Source organism: Camelus dromedarius, chromosome 8 (assembly GCF_036321535.1).
Source record: "Camelus dromedarius isolate mCamDro1 chromosome 8, mCamDro1.pat, whole genome shotgun sequence".
NCBI lineage: Eukaryota > Metazoa > Chordata > Mammalia > Artiodactyla > Camelidae > Camelus > Camelus dromedarius.
The window spans coordinates 30,023,511-30,047,079 of NC_087443.1; the positions used below are offsets into that span (position 1 = coordinate 30,023,511).

Below are 23,569 nucleotides of genomic sequence, written 5' to 3' on the forward strand. Positions count from 1 at the left end.
GTTGAGCAAATAAAATGTTGTCATAGGATTATGACCTGAGGCAGGAGAGACACCCAGGCAGATGCATTTAACCTGTGACACTACTCTTTTACAAGGGCTTCTCTCATTCAAGTAAATGTGGTGGGAAAAAAGTTTAAATATATAAAAATGGTATCAATCACTTCTTTCTGCTCAGGAACAGCAAACAAAGACAGCTTCCTCATTGACTTTAAGAAGTATACTCTGAAGGGGGAGGGGAAGGTGTACTTTGATCAGGGTTTTTTCCTCCTTATATATAGTCAGGGGGGTAAAAACTCAAGTTTTAAAGAACGGCAATTTAAATTCCACCCTTAAAATGGGTCCCATCAGCTTAAAAGTATACCATTTACTTTGTCTTTTTTCCCCCTCTTTTTATTACTTCCTGTAAGTCATACATCACTAGCACATATGACCGCAATTTCATGCACTAAATTTTTCTCTACATTAAAATCTGCTTTTATACTTTGTAGTTTAATATCCAGTAACTAAGGTAATTCACATCATATTATAGCTTATTATTTATTCTCACAGACATCCTATGAAAAATACTTTTCAATAATTAATTATGCATTTTGAAAGTTAATGGATTTCAGCCAGTTTCAATCAAAAGCAAGGAATACGCTTCCTCTTGTTGCTTTCTCCTCTCACTTTTTAAGCAATATTATACCTCAGTTATGACCATTTAAGCTACCGTGTCAAATTCTACATCTTCAGCCTATCTTTCCTTTAGGCAGCAATCTTACCTTTAATTAGTTCAAGAGAATTGGCCATAGATCCCTTCCAGCTCTAAATTTCTATGATTCTGTAAAGGATGCTGAGGGATGAAGAAACATTTCCATTTTACTTTCTCACGGCCAACTTTAAAATAACACAAAAGACTGTAACTGAGTCTCGATATACTACGACACAATCTACAGTCATGAGATAAAGGACAATTGGTAATGCAATTCCTTACCTCCCATTTAGCCATTCCATAAACTCAGCAATTCCCTCTAAAATTCAGATTCTCTCTGCTGACACAGTTCATGGTGCTTTATGTTTCTGGAGCTTGTTTTACTTTTGTGGCTTGCAGTTGTTCTGATTTGAGAGCTTAAGTATGTATTCATTCACTTGTTCATTCTTATTACAAACACATATTAAGCACTAGTAGCTTACACAAGTTTTACCTAGTGAAACCAAAGGAGTACTGTTCAAAATTAAACAAGTACCAACGAGACCACAACCCAGTAGAAATGACCTTTGGAGTAAGTATTGTGAGAGAAAAAACCATGGGCAGAATAGGCAGGACAATGTCGTCCAAAGATGCCTATGCTGTAATCTCTATACCTTGTAAATATATTACCTGACATGGCAAAAGGGACCTTGCAGATGTGACTAAAGGGTAGAGGCCTCGAGATGGGGAGATTATTCTGAATTATCTAGGTACGCCCAATCTAATCACGGGTATATAAAAGCAGAGAATCTTCCAGCTGGGTTAGTAAGATGAGATGAAAGGAGGAGAGGTTCAAAACAGGAGAAGGACTCCACCCAGCTTTGCCAGCACTGAAGATGAGAGAAGGGGACAGAAGCCAAGGAATATGAGTGTCCAAGAGAAGCAGGGAGAGCCGTTCATCTGACAGCAAGAAAATGAGGATCTCAGTCCAGCATATGCAAGGAACTGAATTCTGTCAACAATTTCGTGGTAGTCTGCTATAGCAGCGATGGAAAACTATTAAAGACTCAAGACATGGGGTCCCTCAGACTGGCTATCTGACCAGCCATCTGTCCATCTGAGACACAGCAAGGAAAAGGAAAGACATTTCAGATCATATAGTCTAGCAGGAAAGACAACCATTAAACAAACAGGAGGGTGGGGTGCCTCGGAGACATGGGCGAATCCAGCTGGAGGTTAGAGGAAGGTCTTCCTCAAGAAGAGACCACACAAAGGATGAGTGGGATTAGATGAGACCATAGAGGGGCAGGGTGGGAGAAGACAGCGTGTGCGGAGGGAGAGGAGAACATGGTAACATTTGAGGAGAGGAAGAACGCGTGACAGAACTAGTGTGAAGGGGACAGGGATGCGGAACAGGGTCAACAGGCGCCCAATCCAGGAGAGTGTTTTGGGTTTGGATTCTTCCTAAGGGTATAAATGGTGGCCACTAAAAAAATTCTGTGATTTGATTTACAATTTTAAAGAGTAACTTAGGCTGCAGTATGGAAAATGGATGAGGAGAAAGAGGGTCAAGATTAGACTTAGGTTATTACATCAGCAGCTCTCATGTGGGATGTGGGTATACTGAGGAGGTGGGACATATATTAGGACATACAATCAATGCATTTTGGTGACTCCTTGTTATGAGAGAATAGAACAGAAGATGGCTTGTAGAAATGAATGAGGGGCTGGTGGTGTGCAGTTTGCTGAAATGGAAATCCCTGAGGAGAAGCAGGATGCTTGTTCGCTAAGATTTTTGTTGTTGCTATTGTGGCTGTTGTTTTGGGGGAGAAGGAGCAGTGCAAGGTTCACAGCGGTTTTGGATATTATCTCTGAGGAGCCTACGGGGTGTCAAGTCAAGGAGAAGTTCTGGAGGCATTTATATCTAAGGGTCTGGAACTCAAGAGAAGCTCTGAAGCCAAGTGAGGAAACACAGCGCCAAGGACAGAAGCCTGAAGAAACATTGAGGGGGTGGAGAGAGTCCAAGGAGCTAATGGAAGATGTAGAAGAAGGGGCAGAGAGAAAACACAGAGAATACGATATCACAGAGGCCAAAGGAAGAGAACATTTCAAGGAAAAACATTCCCAACAAGTCAAATACGGCTGAGAGGAGGATTTGGTGTGGACTGAAAGATGTCCATTAGATTTCAACAAAGACTTAGAAATCACCTTTAGGTGTTGCTACATGGAGGTCACTGTTGATCAGACCAGCACAATTTTAGTGAAATAACAGGCCAGAAGCAAGGTTTCTGCATTTTGTTTCTCTGCTCAGATGGTCAATCCAACTTTGTGCTTGTGGAGAGTAGGGCTCGCCAATCCTTCTCCATCCCTGTCTGTTCCTCTTTGGATTCCTTCTTTAGGTTTCTTTCTAGTCAAGGGTCTCCTTCCAAACCTAATTATTCAATCTGTGTCTAGTCAGTGTGAAACTGGATGACTGACCAACCAAACCCTGGGGCATTTTCTCACAGTGACCTTAAGAAACTAGTGATTAAAATAAAATAAAATAAAATAAAATAAAATAAAATAATATAATATAAAATAAAATATAATCGTAAAGTTATGTATCTATATCTATCTCCATATACTGCACCTACCAGCTCACTCTGGGGGCAGAAGGCAGGCAAGTTTTGTTCAGGGCTAACACACAGATAAAGACAAACCCAGGAGAGACTTCAGGTCTCCTGAGGGCGGACAGATACCTGATGCCACGGCTCTGGCTCCCTTTACTACACAAAGGTGATCTCCTTGCTCTCCCAGCTGCATCGCAGCAGCCTTTCTGCCTCCAGTTTCAATGAGCTTCCACTTAGAATGATGCTGTAATTTTGAACTGTGCACTTATCTTAGATTTGCTAATTTGAAAACACACATGCACACAACTCATCTGTAAGTAAGATTTAACCACCCAGCAATCTGAGCAGCAGACACAAAATTTCATTTGGTATAATATCTAATACTTATGTGAAGCTAATTAAAGATAATTTGGTCTTAATGAGGCAAAGAGAATATAACAGTGTTAATTTCAAAGCAGGCTGATCCATGAAAGTCAAGTAAAATCACTTCCTCATCCCAACATTTCCCTAGACCTAAAGACTATGTGATGATTCCCACATACACAATCGTGGCTCGAATAATCCTTCACGTCTGTCACTGACAACTCCGCATCATTATCTCACTGGATTCTCACAACAGCCCTGTGATGCAGGGTGCAGACGTCACCCTCCGAATTTCACCAGTGTGTAAAGCACACTCCACGGCCAGAAACCAGAAGAAAACTGGGACACCGCATTGGAGCCCCTTGCTATGTACCTCACGTCACATTTTTACCACCTGAAAATTTCCATTATTTTTTTGAAAGAACTTTTAGCAGTAAAAACACTGTTAAAGAAAATACTGCCCATTTGCAGTTATTTTCTTAAAAACAAGAGAAATTTCTAATTGGCTTTACTTTATGATGAAAGCAGAAGGAAACATTTATTACTTAGGCCTATGAAATCTAAACAGTCTAAATGTGACATCATACAAAAGGTACGTCAGACAGAGGTGACTAAAACCCAACAGGCACATATTGCAAACACACATAAGAATGATCTTCCTCATGGGCTGCCGTCTAGATTTCCTTTTTTGGGGTTTTATACTGCTATGGGTTCCCCCACCCCCACATAAGCATCTTACATTCCTTTGAACATCAGAAACAGTCCAATTCAATTCCGAAACCAATGGACTCTGGATTGTTAAGACAGCAACCATTTCCATACGGCCAAGCAAGGGAACCCGCCATTCTGTAATTCCTGCTTGAGACACTGGACTGAACCATGACAATGGGGCCCCCACCACTACTGGAGGATGCTGATGAGCCAGGCCAGCCTATTTTACTTCTTCCCTATAATTACCAAGGTGTCACAACATAGCATTGTAAGTTCAAGAATCTCCCCAAGCTCTCTAAGAAGAACCATATTTTATTTTGATCCTTCTATTTGAAGACTAGCAAGTAACAAAGTCCACTCATCTGATCTACCAAATGAAGTAAATGTCTACGATGTACCTCCCCCTAAGTTAAGGACAATGGTTTTTCTTTCTTTTTTTTTTTTGACTAAAGTAGCTAAATCCAGACTGGCATGGTACACTCAAGGGAAGATTAAGTGAACCTTAACACTAGCGCCAGATCACATTGCGGACGGAGTCCGGAGGAGCACTCTGAGCCATCCTCTATCCTAAACAAAGGGACAGGATGACCCCAGGGCTTGAATTTCTGCCATGACCCATACCTCAACTCCAAAGCCTCTGGCTCGTTCTACCTGGATGGAGGGGGAAAGTCTGGCTCACAAAATGACTCTGGATAGAAGACAGCCTCCTCAATCTATTCTTCTCCATTTGTTAAAAGAAAAAACAAGAGCATGTTTTTGAATACTCCTACACACCCTGGAAAAGCAAGAAACTTCAGGGGAAAAATTTTTTTCAGTGACCTCAAAGTGTAAAAGAGATCAGAATTCTCCTTTGGCAGGCCTTCAATCAGAGGGAAATGAAGGGAGATTGGTTACATCAGAAAATCTAAGATCTACCTGTTTAGAATTACACCTTTATACCTTGTGAAAGAGGCCTTGAAGTTCTGATCTAGAAGATAATGATCTCTTATCAACTCAAGTAAGAGTATCACCAGAGGTAAGGAAATATATGAAGGGAACCTTTCTTCCCAGATTTAAGTACATCTTTAATCTGTCTAGGTGCCCAGACAAATAGATACTCAAGAAATAAAACCGTTAAGGGTGTTTTTAAGTACCACCTTAAAAATCACAAAGGGTAAACCCTAGACAAGTAAACACCACGAAATTGATCAGGCAGTTACACAAAACAATAATTCATTCAGTATGAACCTCGTGAGAAAACCCAAAAGGTAACTATAGAGTCCAAACTGATGACTAAGGCACTACCTCACCAGGATAAAACAAGGAGATTGTAGGGTTGAAATTTATTAAACTGAACATACGGATAATGTTTCCTTGCCCTTTTGTCACTGTCCACGATAGTGTGGGCAGGTGAAAGAGTTTTAATGAATCTGTGAAGCCCATCAAAAAGACTGTCAGAAAGCATTTCTCAAGCAGAGTTTGAAATGTCTTATTTCCAAGGCTCTCTGCTCCTGGTCAGGTCCTGAAAGCTGCAGAACCACATAAGGCCTATCAAGTCAAGCCTTCATAGGAGGAGGAGGAATCCTTACACAACACTGCCATTCCTCAGCGTGGAACGGTTTCTCTAGCCAACCATCAAGCAGCTGTCATAAATGATGATAAGATTTTAAATTATGTGCAGCAATCAAGGATGACAATATCAAACATGCCAAACCCCTCCAAAACAACAACAATAACAAAAAACCCACAATGGCTGGCACTACCCAAGTACAGCTACCAGAGCTGCTCTAGACCCTGTGCTAGGCTATTTACTTGTGCTCTTTCCTTTACCTTTCATACAACTCACGAGGTCGGTGTTACACACCATTGTCTCTAGTTTTCTAATGAGGAAACTGAGGTCAGAACGGTTAAGTAACTCATTCAAGGTAAAGGAGCTCTGGCTGGCTCTCTAGTTAGCTCTGAACCACACTATATTAAACCGACTTCCTGAATGAGAGCATGCTGTCGTGTGCTGCACGTTTGTTGATGTTTTTAAAGATTTAACTATAACCAGAGAAATGCTCGGTCATTAATTTTAAAATAGTATTTCGGGATGGGGGAGAGGTTTCAGTATGCTGGGGAAAGAAAATTTAAAGATTAACACAGAGATTAATTATTCAAAACCCAGTCACTGCCACTCACTCTGTTGAGATATATATACATATACATGTGCATATATATCTGTATATGGGTACGTGTCTGTATAGACACAAATACATATAACCATATACATCTCACCTGCGCAAACTATCACCTGCTTAACAAGAAGGAAGATTGGCTAGTAAGACAAATTCTTTTAATATAAACACAATCTGACTTTTAATTTCCTATGCTGAGAAAAGGGCAGAGGTGACAGCAACCTGGAAAATGCTTTTGGGCATTGCAATTTGCCAATGGCCCAGTGTCCCTAGTCAGCAATTCCTTGATTTCAATATCACTTTCTGCCTTGACCACCCTTTACCTATCTTATTCTGGGCAATTTGAATTTCTTCTGTGCTGGATGACTTCTTGATTCCTTCACTGCAGTTTCCAGAATACTGTCCACCCCTCTCAGTCACACAGAGCTGGGCTGTAATAGCACGTTTTACCAGTAGGTGTCATGACCTGAAACACTACATATTCCAACTTAAGTATCTCTTAAACTGGGACTTCAGGTTATAGAAAACAAGTGACTCTAGCTGTATTCAGTTTGAAAGTTTAGAATTTTCTACCCTGAATTTACCTGCAATGTAAAATTCTCCACATTAAATTATCAAAGCTGGTATGAAACCAAAGTTTAATTTAAAATAATAATATATAACATTATATAGACATATATAACATTTTTTATGTCAGTACTAATATACTCACTTTTCCACCCCCTACCTGCATTTACTTTTTTAAATGTAAAACTTACACTATTACCAAACAATTGTTTTAAATAACACATACTGCTTGGATGGAGAGAAACTGCATGTGGCTATAATGGGGAGTCACTGCACACACATATAAAAGATGCCAACTTACCACTACTGCCACAGTCTGCACAAGACAGGAGTTCTTCCGGCTTCTTTTCACGATTTGATTCTTTTGTCCCCAAACAGAAGCTACATATTGGAATGGGATCAGCACGGGGCTATGACAAAATTAAAATGAAAAAAAAAACTGTTAGTTTTCCATTTCAAAATTAAAAACATTAAAATCAAAAGCTTCTTATGTATTTCTTTAACAAAGAAAAACTGCTGAATAAGGTATTCAGATCAACATTTCCTGCTAATAAAAAAACTCAAATTGTTTGATTCTGAAGTATTGCCTGAATAATGCATTTAAGTGTAATGTATAAGACTCGGAAGTAATTTTTAAGCCAATGAAAACTAAAACCTTTATATATTAACTAACCTTCCTGAAACGAACATTAAGAATTCATTTGAAAACTCAATCATTCCTATAATCTATATGCCTATAATAAATGGATTCATCTATTCGGTATTAAACTCTACAGATATCTAGTTAGACCAGATTGTTTAAACTTTATCAAATGTTTTAGTAGAGGTTAATATTATTAATCTAGTAAATATGACATAAAATACTGGTATGTTTTTATGTGACATAATAACAGAGTTACAACTAAGCAAAGAAGTTTAAAATTCTGTGGGATCACTTAAGATGATCAAGAGACCATTAACAAGGCCTTTCTGGCACCAAGGTCTTCAAAAATAAACCACAGCATGCCACACAAAGGAGATAAACTCTCAGTCTCTGACATTCCCACTTTAATAAAAGAAACAACAAAACATTTGTCTAACCCCCTAGCACCCCTTTAACTCTCACTAAGGAAATTGCTTTTAAGAGTGTATAAATCTGCATAGATTTCAGTGCCGCAATTGTTATTTACGACCACCGGTGACACTGGTATTCCCATCCGTATGAAGAGTTGACTGTGCCTACAGATCTGGTCACGTTATTTTGAACAGACAAAGCTGTATGAAAACTAAAATTTTACTGCCTACTCCAAGCTTCACACCTGTTGTCTGCTAGCCATCTGAATTTAACTATAATGTATTTATATTTGAATTTCATGAATCAAAAATTTAGGGCAAGAAAGCAGCATAATCACCAATTTTTTAAAATGTAAATTAAAAACAAGATTTTGCTAGGTCTAACTTTCTAAATATACATCAGCATAGAATAAAGTGCATTTGTTCAGCCACTTTATTCCAAACACTGAAACACTGCCTGATGCACAGTAGGCACTCAAGATATATTTGCTAACTATATAAAAATATATATTTGAATAAATGAAAGAAACCTATGCTAGTTTAAAAAATCCTCACCTATAAGATAATATTTCAGATGGTTATGATTCCAAACAAACATCTTGGTTCAATGTGACAACATGCCATCAAAAACCAGAATCTATCTTATGACCATGCATTTGTGTAACTGTTCACTGTTAATTTCATCTTACAATATAATATAAATGTTCAGTATCCTGCCTTTATTTTTGGTTTAATTTGTCCTTTTAACATGCACAGGCTTTACTTTCTGAGGGAACTATGCAAATATATTTTTGTAGCCTCAGTTAAAAAGCTGAGTATAAAAAATGTACTAGGAAAACCAAAAAAGACAAGCTACAACAAATTGGTCATTGACTCCCGCCACAAGTTTTTAAATGCTAGATAATCAGCACCGCATAATTATGGATCCACAGTTATTACTTGCAACTGCTCAACTGCAGTACCTTGGGAACACTTTTGTTCCTTTAAATAGCAATTAAAAGAACAATCTGGTTTTCAAGTGACAACATTCCCCTGATACATTCTAGCTGAAACCCAGTCCCTGTACTAATGGGATTCCTGCTTTCATTTGATATAACAATGCTCAAGCCATTGCTGCCATGCTTGCAGTGATAAATAATTTACAAAATGTCACGTATCATTCATGCAACGAAACAAATCCAAATCTGCAATCCCATTTTTCTTTCCAAGATGGATTTTTAGCTGTAAGAAAGACGTGGCCATCAGCCAGCACTCATGCTCATTTTTAGTTTTTAACTAAAGGTAACACAAAGGACAAAGGTTGCTAGTAGTTCATGGCCAGAAAGACTGATGTCCCACGCTCTGCTCAGTAATAGAAAGCGTAGATGATATCACTTCACACTACATTCAAGTGAGCCCCACCATGCTGATGTATGCTCACAACCATTTATTTTAGGGATAACTATCTCACAATACTCTATAAAACCACTGCATTATACAGAAGTGTCTGCCCTGCTGAATTATTGATAATTCAAAGCACTTTTTGCTAACCTCAGTACAGCCGAGTCTAATTAACTTTAGAAAATTGTCACTTGTATGAAATGAAACTTTCACAGTAATGCATGTAAATGGGTCATGGAATTATTATGATTCACTATTCTCAATCAGACTACATATAAACTCTATCAAAAAATAATCCCTGGTAATAGAGTAAAATGGATTGCAGTCAGAAAAAGGTCTGAATAAACGGTAACTCAATTCTACCCAAGTCCACAGTAGACAAGTCATATTTAAGAGGTCTGAAAATGGAACCAAACATCTCCCAATTCAGCATTCCTTTCTTTGAAATGTCACAAAAGCACCTAATCTGTTGATCACATTTTCTTATCAACATGCCTGACTATTTCAATCTAATCTGGAGAATGGACACCCATGGAGAGGTTTAAACTCCGTAAACTGCTCAGGAAGCACTCCTTCCTTGCTCGCAGGTAATGGTCCCAGAGTAGCTGCGAGGCGAGAGGCCACTCATACAGGCGCTCACTTCATCACCTTAACAATCCTGCCAGGAATGTATATTATCACGCCCACTGTAGGAAAGAAACTGAGGATCTTAGAAGTGAGGTAACTTTTTCAAAGCTGCACAGGTTCAAGTGTGGAGCCGGGATGCAAATATAAGTCTGTCTGCACTAAAGCCCACTTCTCACCTTTACTATCTCCCCTCCCCTTCTCTCCTCTCTCCAGAAGAACAAATGTTTAAAAATTATCTTTCCATCAGCAGTGATAACTCTGTACTAATGTGCTCATAATCTCTTTCATTCAATTTCTCCCATGACTAATGGCATATGTTTTCAAAACTATTTAAAAAGCAACCACTAAAGGCCATAGATTATTTATTAATTACAATGGGGAAATAGTATCTTTACAATGAAAAAATCTGGTAGATACCTCCTTAACCAAGTCATCAAACCTATCAACCATTATGGGACAAACTGACATCTAAGAATGGCACTGAAGGACTCAGCACTGCCTGATCATGTTCTTGCTGGAAACATCTACCCTGAATCTAATCATAAGGAGACAATGAGGCAAATCCAAATTTAGGGACATTCAGTAAAACAACTGGCCTGGACTCTTCAAAAAATGTCAATGTCATGTAAGACCCCCAAAAAGGGCAGAACCAATTTAGGCGACTAAAGTAGCATGAAAACTGAGTATCATTTGTGATCCCTGCTTGGATTCCAAATTTTTAAAAATAAATACCTACAGCTATGAAGAACATTATTTGGATAACGAGAGAAATCTGCACTAAATAGCAGACAATATATAAACTAGATTGTGATTATATAGGAGGATGTCCCTGTTCTTAGGAATTACGTGCCAAAATACTTTGGAGTGAAGGGTCATGATGTCTGTATAACTTGAGCTCAAACGATGCAGGGGGTGAGTTGGGGGAAATCCTATGTGTATTACTGTGTGTGTGCGCAGAGAGGGATAGAGAAAGCAAATGTGGCAAATGTTAACCGTTGGTGAATCTACGTGAAGGTACATGAGTGTTCATTGCATTATTCATTCAATTTTTCTGCATGTTTACAATTTTCCAAATAAAACATGGGGGAGCACTATCAAAAAAAAAGATCTAGAATGCATTATTATATAGTTGGATTACAGCATTTATAAAATAAGTATCTCGATCCAAATACTGATTCACAGGAAACACGGAGGACAAAGGAACATATCAATCTACCTAGCAGAGGGATGTAAGTACCAAAACTCTCCAGGACAAATGACCCAGTTTCTTCAACAAATAAATTAAAGGGAGACAGAGTGAGCGAGCAAGTTCTTACTTGTAGATATGGAAGAACCAATAGATTAAGAGAGATTTAAAAGGCTTATCAGCCAACTTACAAGGTATAATCCATATCTTGATCGTGATTCAAATAAACTGTAAAACAAAATGAAATGCAACGACCTGTTGAAGGAACTGGGGCTAGTTCACCTGGAAGAGACTGACGGGCGGGGAGAAGTCGGTGTCTTCATCCAGGGAGAGAGGTCAGACTTGTTCTCTTTGCCTCCAGAGGATAAAACCCAATAGGGGTTATTGTAAAGAGAGTTAAACTTTCCAACAGAGCTGTCCATTAATAATATGAATTTTTTCTTGTTTATTTTTTATATTGTGGTAAAATATACATAACATAAAATTTGCCACCTTAACCATTTTTAAGTGCACAGTTCAGTAGCATTAAGTATATTCACAATGTTATACAACCACCTTTGCTCTCCAGGACTTTTTCATCTTCCCAGTCTCCATTAAATACTAACTCCCCACTCCCCACAGTCCCAGGCAACAACCCTTCTACTTTCTGACTCCATGGATTGGCATAATCTGGGTATCTCATATAAGTGGAATCATATAGTCTGCATGTGATGAATTATTCCTAAAGCAGCTGGACCCTCACCATAATCAGAAGAGGCCATGGAAGGGCTGGATGGACACTATCAGGATGGCGAGGATGCCACAGTGGACAAGGAGCCTCCTGTGAGTTGGGGTCTGGGACATTCCAAAAGCCCTTTCCAGATCATATAGCTATGGTACCATGGCTGGATAATCTCTAACACCCTTCCCAGCTCAGCTCTAACTTTTTATTGCTTCTATAATACTCTAAAAGACATTTTAAGAGTCTTCAGGACCTTTGATATCAAAATGAAATAGCCTCTTCTGAGGAAATGTTCTTTAAATCCAAGGCAACGCATTTTTTGTAAGTTTTATATTTGCTTATACCTACTTTTGTTTCTGCCCTGAAGGAAAAAACCATGCTTGTTAGTCTTGTTAGTCTTGTTAGTCTAAGTAACAGACCAAAAAAAAAAAAAAAAAGTTGATGCATAGATCAGAGCCAGGGGCATCCAGGCTCACAACCTCTTTCTGACAATGACACAAAATGGTTTTTTGTCTCAATGGTCTCCATTCACTATGATTGGGGACCTTGACCTCTCTTCTCATAGTCTCTTATGGATTTATCTCCTGGAGTCATCTACAAAATTTCTTGAAACTACTTATAAAATAAACACCATTTTAGTAATTCCAAGTGTTAAAAAGAACTCAGCGATTCTTCATTCATATATTCAAATCTGTATCAGGGAAAGACCTGCAATTTAAATTCTGTTGTCTGAGCCTTGGGTTCCCTCATTTGCAAAAGGGCACAGGAACGTCCATGCTGTCCAGCTCTGGGGTTGCTAAAGTTCCCACGTGAGTGAGTGAAGCACTTTGTAAACTATGAAGTTCTATTCAAACACTGTTACAATTATTGCAAAATTCACTCTGGCTATAAAAACAAACAGGCAAACAAAAAACTTTAAGCTTCAGGTCCTTAATAAACATCAGCACGAGTGATTTGTTCTGGAGTTTAGGATTACCCTGTAAAAGACAGATGTTGTGAGCCCCCATGATAAATATTCATCTTAGAGGGGTTTCGGTTTTTTGTTTTTGGTGAATAAATCAGGGAGTTCAGGAACAGGGCAAAAAATGCCTCCTCCTGATTTAACAAAAGGAAAGCTCAAAGGAAAAGAAAAAGAAGTCAAAGGAAGAAAAGCACAAATATATATAAAATCTTAAACAAATAATACCACAAAAGCAAACAGAGATGAATATAACTCTTTTACACCCCAGTATCAAACAGTTCATCTTTGGAGAATGTTCTCTACACTTAAGTTCAGACGACTCAATTCAGTAACTCCAAAACAAGCTGTTGGAAGGGGCTGTTTTATCTCTTCTGTATGTCTAATTTGTACCTTCTTATCATTTCGAGCTGAAATTTGAGGATGAGGCACTGCTCACCGAAACGTTTTTCTCAAGTGTCTCGCTTGGGCTGGACATGAACCCTGTGTAACAGGCCTGGTGGCTCTTCCTGTCTCCGTTTCACAGGTTAAGTTAAAGCCTCCCTGCGGCTCACAGCTATTAAGACGGGGAACCCAGCCTGCTGACTCCGTGTTCCCATGGTTGGTCCCTCACTTCCTTTGGAGCTGGATTCAAGTATCACCTTATCAGGAGGGCTATCCTTGACCATTCTCTCTAAAACTGCACTCTACCAGCATCACTCCGGCTCCTTCACGCCGTGCTTTTATTCTTCTGCACAGCACTCAGCACTATCTGACATGTGATGCATCATTTGTCTATTTTGTTTCACTTTACTAAACATCAAGAGGGCAGAGATTAGTTGCTACAGCTCCAGCCTCAAAGCACATTTGTGGAATAAATGAATGAACAAATGGTCAACAGACTGTTTTCAGGTTCAGAACTGGTTCTTCCGGTTTCACAGGTCCCAAAATACTGACTACTGTTCTTTATTTTAATGTGTATCTTTAACAGCTACAAAATGAAGCAACCATCAATGGCAAGGTAGGTTTCATTACTGTGTAAGTTGAATGCTTTTTTTCATCCTCTGACCATTTGTAATAAATGACACTTATGTTTGGACATTAACTGTACTTCCTTGGGTAAAATCTGACAAGACAGAACCAAAATTTTAAAATCAGCTGGGAGGAAAACTGCTTCACCACTACCTCAAGTGCTAACTATTAAGGCTCACTCAGTAACAGCCACTATAGGTTTTAAGTAAGATAGATTTGGGGCCACGCCCAGCTGTCAGTAACCCCCACACTCTCGCTTTCCCTCTCAAGAAATAACATGTATTTTTTTTTAAAAAAAGTCAAGGAAGATGAATACACTGCAGTGAAAGTGATTAAATTATTTTTTTTTTAAAAAAAGCATTCATCTGTTCAATCAATTTTTAAAAATATTTTACCAACTTTGGTGTTTTATTATTGGTAATGAATTATTTTCTACAGACTGTACACCCAATGGCACTGGGACAACAGAGGTTGAAAATTGTTTATGTTGTTTTTAGGTAACATAGTAACTTTTGTTTTTGGCCACTTCAGCACTCTGCTTGACACTTATAAAAAACTAGACTTCATTTCTTGCCACTTAACCCACTTATTCAACTGATCTTTGTCTGAACAGATCAAGCTCACTTCTAATTAGGATATAGATCATGCACACTCAGGATTTTCCTTTACAGCAAGCTGCTTAAAATGTGGTCTTGGGAAATATACTAACTCTAAAAGTAGAGACTTTCTGTGATTATCTAAAGCATTTAATTTTTTTACTAGTGGTAACTTGTTCCCGTCAGCATGTGCTGGAACAGCGGTCAGTGCAGCCACTTCTCTGCAAGGTTTGGTGAGCAGCACCCTTCACTGCAGCGCAGGGGCCACTTCAGAGCCTCGGGGACCCAACAGAACTCTGTTCACAACAGGTCTGCCGCCATTTTCTCTCCACTTATGAACCTCTTTGTTTTATTCTAAGGCAATTCTGGCAATTCTGTCATGCATTTTGACCTGAATAGATGACTAAATAATTTCTTCCAGAAGATAACTGGAGATATACTTATTACAAGACTCTTCATAGGCAACAATTTTACCATAATTTTTCTCTTGCCATATAGATTTTTATTCTATCACCTCCCCTGCTCATTATACTCCTCTGTGGGTAATTGGTTCTGTGAGGGAGCAGTACATCATCCCCACTGACTCTGGACTGAGTCTCTGTATTACTCAGGGCAAAAGGATTTATTGTTGCTAATGTATGGAGATCTTGAATGTGACTGCTGTATTTTACCCCCTTGTCACAGTCAAGAGGGTTCTCTCTATTTTAAGAGTGACAACGAGTAAATTAAATCTAATAAAATAAAAATATTTAAAAGCATCCCTACACATATCCATAAATATATCACTTCTTTTTTTCATTTAAAGAATCACGTAAAAACAAAAACAATATCCAATGACCACACACTGGGAAATTCCCATAATCAAAGGCTGATTCAGAAGTATAAAGTAATAAAAGCTTAACCACAAAGGAATAAGAAGAGGAGAGAAGGGAAGATTTTCTAAGAAAATCAGTCACAATAGTTATCAATTTATGGAGCTAATTGAAATGCTCACACTGTATCCTGTAGTCTAGAACTTGTTCTCATTAGGCAGGTCTGCCATTTATAAGAGAGCTGATTAAGGAAAGCGATTCTGTTGGAAGGAAACACATCTAATCCTGCACACTGCATTTAATAGCGTCTCATTTGCTCTCTTTTTTTGGGGGGGAGGGGGTTGTATAGATGAGGCCTACAAACTGGGTGGGGGGTTGGGCAATGAAATAACTGCCTTCCCCAGGGTCTTTAATTTCTTATCCGGACAGGGACTTGGCTTTTAAGATTTCATCTGACAGTCTCTCCTACACCCCTACCATTACAGACTGCAGACACTGCATTTATCTTCTTAAGAGGGATCAAAGTCTGATTCAACACAGCTGGAAACTCAACACATGGTTACAGGAAGTCAGTTTAGGATTCACAAACTATTTTCTTCAGCAAATCTGTCACAATATTAGCAATGTAATATAAACCCTACTCTAGATTTTGAAAAATGGAATTTTAAAATCAATTCATATTCAAGTGTCACAAATCTAATAGCTTCTTTTTTTTTTTTTAGACTTTTTTTAAAGAACAGTTTTAAGTTCACAGCAAAATGGACAGGAAGGTACAGAAATTTCCCAGATAACCCTTGCCCCCACGCATACACAGCCTCCCCCACTATCAACACCCCCGACCAGAATCATACATTTGCTATGACGGATGAACTTACACTGACACATTATTATCATCCAAAGTCCACAGATTACATTAGGGTTCTCTCTTGGTGTTGTAAGTTCTACAGGTTTGGACAAATTTATGATGACATGTACCTACCATTACAGTATCATACAGAGTATTTTCACTGTCCTAAAAATTCCTCATGCTCTGCCAATTCATCTCTCCCTCCCCCTCTAACCCCTCAGTGATCACTGATTTTTTTTTTTTTAATGTATCCCTAGTTTTGTCTTTTCCAGAATGTCATATAGTTGGGACCATACAGCTGGCTTCCTCACATGCCCGAGGTCATCTGTTTTAATGCAGATGTGGTGCCTTATATACAACCCCACCCAGGCATGATATGAATGTAAACATTCTTGTTACCAACTCCACCAGGAGAAACCTGCATTAACGTCTCAGAGACACAGGCAACTGAACTGACTGTAATTACACACAAACAGGGAAGGAGAATGAAGAGATGAGACACAGGTAGATGGATATTAACAAGCTAGAAAAGTCACATGGTAGGTAGTCACTTTCTTAATAATGCCATCACCACCATTGTCCCCTCCAACAACGTTCTGCATTCAGAGATTAACCTGGCAGTTCAGATCCTATGCACTATTCAACGAGTTACTAATATTTACTCAGCACCCAAGTATGCCAAGTATAATATAATTGTTATTTCAAGTGTTTGTCTTCCCAGAACCAATAAAAGTAGTACAATTCCATTATCACACTTAATTCTCAATTGCCCTGTGAGCACATTAAAGCATCTGGTGTACACAATTTCCATGCCCCTGACTTTTCTGTTTGTGTTTTCTTCACTTTCAGACCACGTTTGATCCTTTCAATTACAGTAGTCATAAGCAGCAGAAAGGGAGGGTTGCTTTGATATTTACTACCTGAATGTCAAGAGCTCTGACCTTGCTCTTTTGGACTCTGCCCTAAATCTTTTTGTAGTGGAGGTTCTAGACCTACTACTAATGCTTTAGGCCAGGCACCAACCTAGCACTTACATGAACTGATCAGTCTCTGGTCTTCTAACATCACTGCAGGCTGGGCAGGAAGGACATGGAACATAAGCCCCTCGCCTGTCCATGCAAACTCAAGCAAGGCTGGGAAGAGAAACACCAGCAGGATGGGCTTTCCCCCAGGGCAAGGATTTTTAAGCTCAATTTCCTAGAACTTCAAGAGTACAGAAACCTACTAAAGGGTATACAGGAGGCAGAAGAAAGCTCTATATTTTTGTGAATTTTTTTTGCATATTTTAAGTCAAAGTTTAGTACACTGTGAGCTCTGTGAAGAAGATCCTTAATCTTAATTACTACACACCATGAAGAACTATATACACTGTAGATATTTGATAAGTATCTGTTGTATATATAAATGTAACATTTCACAGACTTGGTACTTTCTCATCGTTTTCTGAATTACATTCTTATTTTAGTATAAATGGCAAATAAAAAGCTAATGGAAAGGCACATGATATAAGGGAAAATAAACACTTCAAATGTTTGCCCATGTAAAACCTTCACGTTACATCCACCACATGTACATTTTTAAACTGTACCATTTTGACCATTTTTAAATGTAAAGTTCAGTGTAAAGTACATTCGCAGTGTTGGACAACTAAGTTTAGGTATATTTTACATATAATGAAATGTACAATTCATCGAGTTTTAGTTTTGTCAATTGCTTTTCCTATATTATTAATATGATCATATACTGTTTATTTTAGAATATTAAGTCAATCTTGCATTTCTGGATAAACCCCATTCTGGATAAACCTCATAATATGTTGTCCTTTTTACATATTTCTGGAGTAGTTTTACTAATATTTTTTGAAAAATTTTTGTGTTTATGTTCATAAGGAATACTGTTCCATAGTTTCCCTTTTTTGCAATGTCTTTGGTTAGTTTTGGTATCAAAGTAATGCTGGTCTCATAAAATAAATTGGGATGGGTTTCCTCCTACTTCCTGAAATAATCTGCATTGTTAAATGTTTGACAGACTTCACCATTAAAGTTGTCTGTTGACTGAGCCTGGAGTTTTCTTTGTAGTACAGTTTTAAAATTATAAACTCAATTTCTTTAATAGATATACAGCTATTCAGAGTTTCTATTTTGTGTGTATGTGTCAGCCGTGGTGATTTGGGCATTCAAGGAATTGTCCAATTTCATCTAAGTTGCCCAATTTATTGGTATAAAATTGCTCATAATATTCCCTTATTATTCTTTTTTATGTCTTCAGTGATCTCCCCTCCCATTCCTGGTATTGGTAATTCGTGTTTTCCCTTTATTTTTGATTGACCTACCTGGAGATTTCTGAGTTGTATTGATATTTTCAAAGAATCAGCTTTTATCTATCCTATTTACTTTCAATGTTCCTTATTTGAAGAAAAATGTTGATTTTTGTGCAGAAAGCTGATTTGTTATCATCACTATCATTATCATTTTTACTCTACTACAACAGATAAAGCCATGTGGTTATTCAGAGCAACAATCTCTTTTCCTTGGAATGAGAGCAGAGGTTCTACGCACTCTACTCTGGTGCCACATCCACTCCTGGGAGGCTGGGGACAGGGAGAGGGTAACAGCTGCTACTTCAGTAGAAGAAGAATCCTACCAAGAATTGCTCTCTGCACAGTGGTTCTTAACCAGGTGTAAACATCAAAGTCCTATGTAGCTTTTTTAAATTGTACACGCCTAAGCCACACCCGTGCATTTTGATTAAATACGTCTGGGGTCAACTTAGGCATCTTGATTTTTCATAAGCTTCAAGGAGATTCTCATGGTACCCAGGATGAGAATCACAGCTCTGAATGATTAGGACATTAAGCAGTTTATGCTCTGAAGAGTGTGAGGAGCGTAAGAGTAAATTCAGAGCAGAGAGGCTACTAAGAATATGCTGCCTACTCTTCATAACTGTGGGCCTGAAGGTCTCAGACACATGAACGAGTTTATGTACATGTACATGCTTTAAAAGTAGGAAAAAAATACATGTGTTGAAAACACAGGTTAAATTTCTTCAATACAAGGGCTGATTATTTTGTTGATTTTCAAGTAATACATACTTTATATATCATGGTTAAAAAAATTCAAACAGTACAAAGACATTCAGAATAGAAACTAAGTCTCCCTCCTATGTTTAATCCCTGGACACTCAAATCCCCTTTCTTTTTATTTCTTAATTAATTAATTAATTGAAGTACCATCAGTTACCATGTGTCAATTTCTGGTGTACAGCACAACGTCCCAGTCGTGCATATACATACATATATTTGTTTTCAGATTTCAGATCCCCTTTCTAAAGGTTCACTGAGACCTTCATTGATAGACCTGGCACATATAAACATATAACATCTTAAAACAATTAAAAGTTGAAGTACACTAAGCCAGTTTCATTCTAATAGATACTGAGGTCATTACCATTCTTCTGCTTCTACAAAAACGAACGTATGTGAATTCGTATGTGCAAATACACCTGTAGAATAAATGCCTAGGTGTGAGACTTCTGGGTCACAGAACACAGGCATTCTTAACTGCATGAGGTTGTGCCACTGGATACTCCTAACATATTTCATCCTTGCCAATTTAATAGTTGAAAACTATTAAGACTATATCATATTTTAACTTAAATTTGTTTTTCAAAAAAATTAAAAAAATTTTTTAAAGCGTCACGTTTTAAGTAAAAAAATGAGTAATTCTCCTTATCCCCTAGTTATGTGATAATACAAAGAAAGCTGTGCCTCCACAACCATCCATAACTCATGGTTAGTCAAAGACCAATGTTCTTATGCATCCTCACAACCTTTCTCTTGGAGGAAACAAACCAAAGGGGGAAGCACTAGCCAAAGCACAGAGGGGACAGTAAATGAGACTTCTCCTATGTGCTGATCTTTTAAGATCAGGACTTTAAGAATATCATCTTCACACCAAAAAGTTAACCGAAGCTTGATTGTAAGAGGAATGCACCATGTATGTGCGTGTTTAAGAAAATAAGGGATATGTAATAATTTTTGAGACTGTGAGTTAAAAGGAAGCTCTGAAAAGTATGTTTGACAGAACCCTGGAACTTACAGAGCCACAGAAATGTGTTACCAGCCCATAAAATATCAGTGCTTCTTTCCATAGCCAGTGTCACAACAAAGAACAATCTGAAATCAGTGAGCACAGACCCACCTACAGAATCACAGGAACAATGTTGTCAGGCACAGTTTTTCTTCCTCCCTCCTTCTTTCCATCCTCCCTTCTTTCTCAGTAATTGCCATCTGTTTTGAGGGCGTGGCTCACATGATACTGCTTGGTAGTCCACTGCGGGGAGTCATCTCAAAATTATTCAGATAAATTTAAGGATGGTTTGGGGTGGGGGGGTGTTAGGAAATGACGTAGATATGTACTTCTCAAACTTTAATAATACAAAAAATCAAAAAACAAACAAAAAACACCTGGAGATCCTGTTAAAATGCAGGTTCTGATTCAGTAGTTCTGGAATGGGGCCAGAGATTCTGCATTTCTAAGAAGCTCTCCCATATACTAAATCCTGCTGCTCTGTGGTCCACACCTTTGAGCAATAAGAATATAGATACTTTAAAAAAGTAACTCTAAAACTACTCATATTCAACTGTGGGATATGTTTTACCATTTCAATATGAGGGTTCACCGAGGAACAAAACCCTGGAGTTAAGGCCCTGCAGGAGTAGGAACTATTTTAACAGTGACAGTGGGACAGTAGTTGGTGTGGTGGCAGTTGTAGCAGCAGCAGCAGGAACACAGCAATTAGCAGCGGCAGACATGTGAAAAGCACTTACTAAGAACAGGTATTCAGGTAAGCACTCAATGAATCATTAAAAGGCCAGGAGGCAGACACCATTATCTCACATCACAGATGAGAAACTGAAGGTAACTTTCCCAAGGCTCCGGGACCCTGCAGTACGCTGTCTCCAGTTCACCATCACCGTGATCTTAGTAATGAATGTCATCATTTCTCAAGCTGACACATAGGAGGGGGTAGTTGTTTAAGGGCCTTATTTTCTAGCTCCTGTAAAGTCCAGCTTAGATAAATAAATAGACAAATCATTGTAACTGATCAGTCTGGGTCAAGGTTAGGAGGAACGTAAAACTATTACTTGACACTGCTACAATTTACTCTTAGATAATCAAGACTGGCTGGGAGTTCAGAGGCCATGAGGATGATAATGTTGTTGTTTTAAATCTTTTGGCTCTATTAACTAAGGTGTGACAGAGTGGAATAGCTTGCTTTTGAAGTTATCTGAAGACTAATATTGGTTACAATATGAATTCCAGCATACTTGGCTTCGAAGCTACATTTTACGCTTTTTAAAAAGGGATCAAGCTAAACATACAGTTCTCAGTCAAAAAGCTCTGTAGAGTAACCCGATCTGAGCAGGGGCACTTTAACTCACTGCCAAATGAAAAAGCATGATCGCCTTATTCCACACACACAAATACCATTCTAGCATAGGCCAATTAATCATGAATATAACTTTTCAGACATTACATAATTTCACATAGACTTGCTTCTTATGCCTGCCAAGGAAAACAGCAATTTGTATCACCAGGAATAAATCTACACTTGAAAAGAAATGAAAGTTACAAATACGAAACAGTTTAACTTCGGTCATCTCTTTCATTCCACCCTTCATAATTTCTTAAGCACACTGCATACTTCTGGGTCCCCCAATATAACACACACACATATACACACACACACAACACTGGTGTATAAAATCATTTACTATTTTTTAAGAGATTCAGTTTTTCTATCTAAAACTATTTCTATTTTTGAAATAAATGTTTTGCTGATACATCCCATCTCTGAAAAAGCAGGGATAAGTGATTAATCTGAAAGCAATCCATCAACATCCACAGCCAACATTTTCAAATATAAATAATCAACATAAGCCTGGTAAGTATTCTTTTTAGAAAGGGTACTCATCAGCCTAGGGTTACCTTCAGTATATTTATGATTCCTTAAGAGAATATTTACAAGCATCAAAACTAGGAAACAAAAGCAATTAATTATCCCCTTGCTAAATAACGGCTGTACTGAAGACACATCGGACTTCACTGGGTATGAACAGACTCATGACAGGCTTACCTGAATAGTTCCCTCCCACAGCCATTTTTGAAAAGAATGCTCCTCTTCACACTATCCTTTTTAAAAAAAAATTAATTTCTCTTTCATTTACTTAAAATTGTGTGGACTAGCTCCCGTTTTTGAAACTTTCCTAAGAAAAATCTGTCATCTTAATCATTATCACTCAAAAGCAAGTGCCCGCACCTGCATCTGGGCCTTGATGCTTGTAAACAAAGACCAAACCACTAATGCCAGATCTTAGGTAGGTGTGCAGAAACAAACGGTTCGGTGTACTTTCCCACCACTGTTTAAACACATGCCTCACTAGCCAAGATTTTGTTCAACTTCATGTGTTTTGCATTTAAAAATAGGTAGTTTTTCATTTTTTAAAAAACAAGTTATAGTCTGAATATTTTTCCAAACTATGTAATTGTGTGAATGCAGATGTGTGAGCACATGTGTATATGTGTACGTACGTGTATGTCGTTACAGGTGTATAGATACAGATATAGATGTATTAAGTAGGGGTGTGCTCTTCATTCTCTCCCCCCAGTTAAAAAAATAATAATGACAGTTAATATTTATTGCATACTGACTATGTGCTAGATACTGTGTGAAGCACTTGAATTATTTCAACAGTCTCAGCGAGGTGTTCTTATTGTTCCAGTCTCATCAAGGAGGAGACTACGGCACAGAAAGGTTAAACAAGGGGCCCGAAGGGGCACAGCTGCAAGCGGCAGAGCTCAGATTCCAAGTCAGGCAGTTGACCTCAGAACCTGCTTTCTTCACCCATGTGAGTCTCTAAATTAGGAACAGTTACCAGAGCGGGAATGGGCAAGGGCTGCTTTGGAAGCGGGAAGCGGAGGTGAGTTTATAACAGGGGTGGACATTAGAGGAAGAAGCCACGGAAGGTCTGTCACTGTCAGAGGAAGAGCAGACCATCAGCAATTCTCTACTTAATTCAAAATGACTTTTACAGAAGATTGGATTTCAGGAGTTATTTAGAACAGAAGAAAAACGAAGTTTGTTGAGAAGGGAATCTAAGAAAATGATAGTGCTTGGAAGATGGCTCAAAAGACTAATGTAATGAGTTCACGAGGAAGGTGCTACCTAGAGGAACTTAAAAGGAATGGAGAGAGAGAGAAGGCTGGGGACCCGAGCAGCAGGTGAGGGAAATGAGATAAT

General features: G+C 38.4%; 1 protein-coding gene across 6 annotated transcripts in view; it reads right to left on the bottom strand.

Moving 5' to 3' along the window:
• The window catches only part of KAT6B (lysine acetyltransferase 6B), a 158,716-nt gene that overhangs the window by 51,013 nt on the left and 84,134 nt on the right, over positions 1-23,569 (bottom strand). For all 6 annotated transcript variants that reach the window (XM_010984131.3, XM_064488028.1, XM_031461068.2 and 3 more), the window contains one exon: positions 7,378-7,486. In XM_010984131.3, the coding sequence (XP_010982433.2) occupies positions 7,378-7,486 (109 nt within the window). The remainder of the gene's footprint in view (positions 1-7,377; positions 7,487-23,569) is intronic.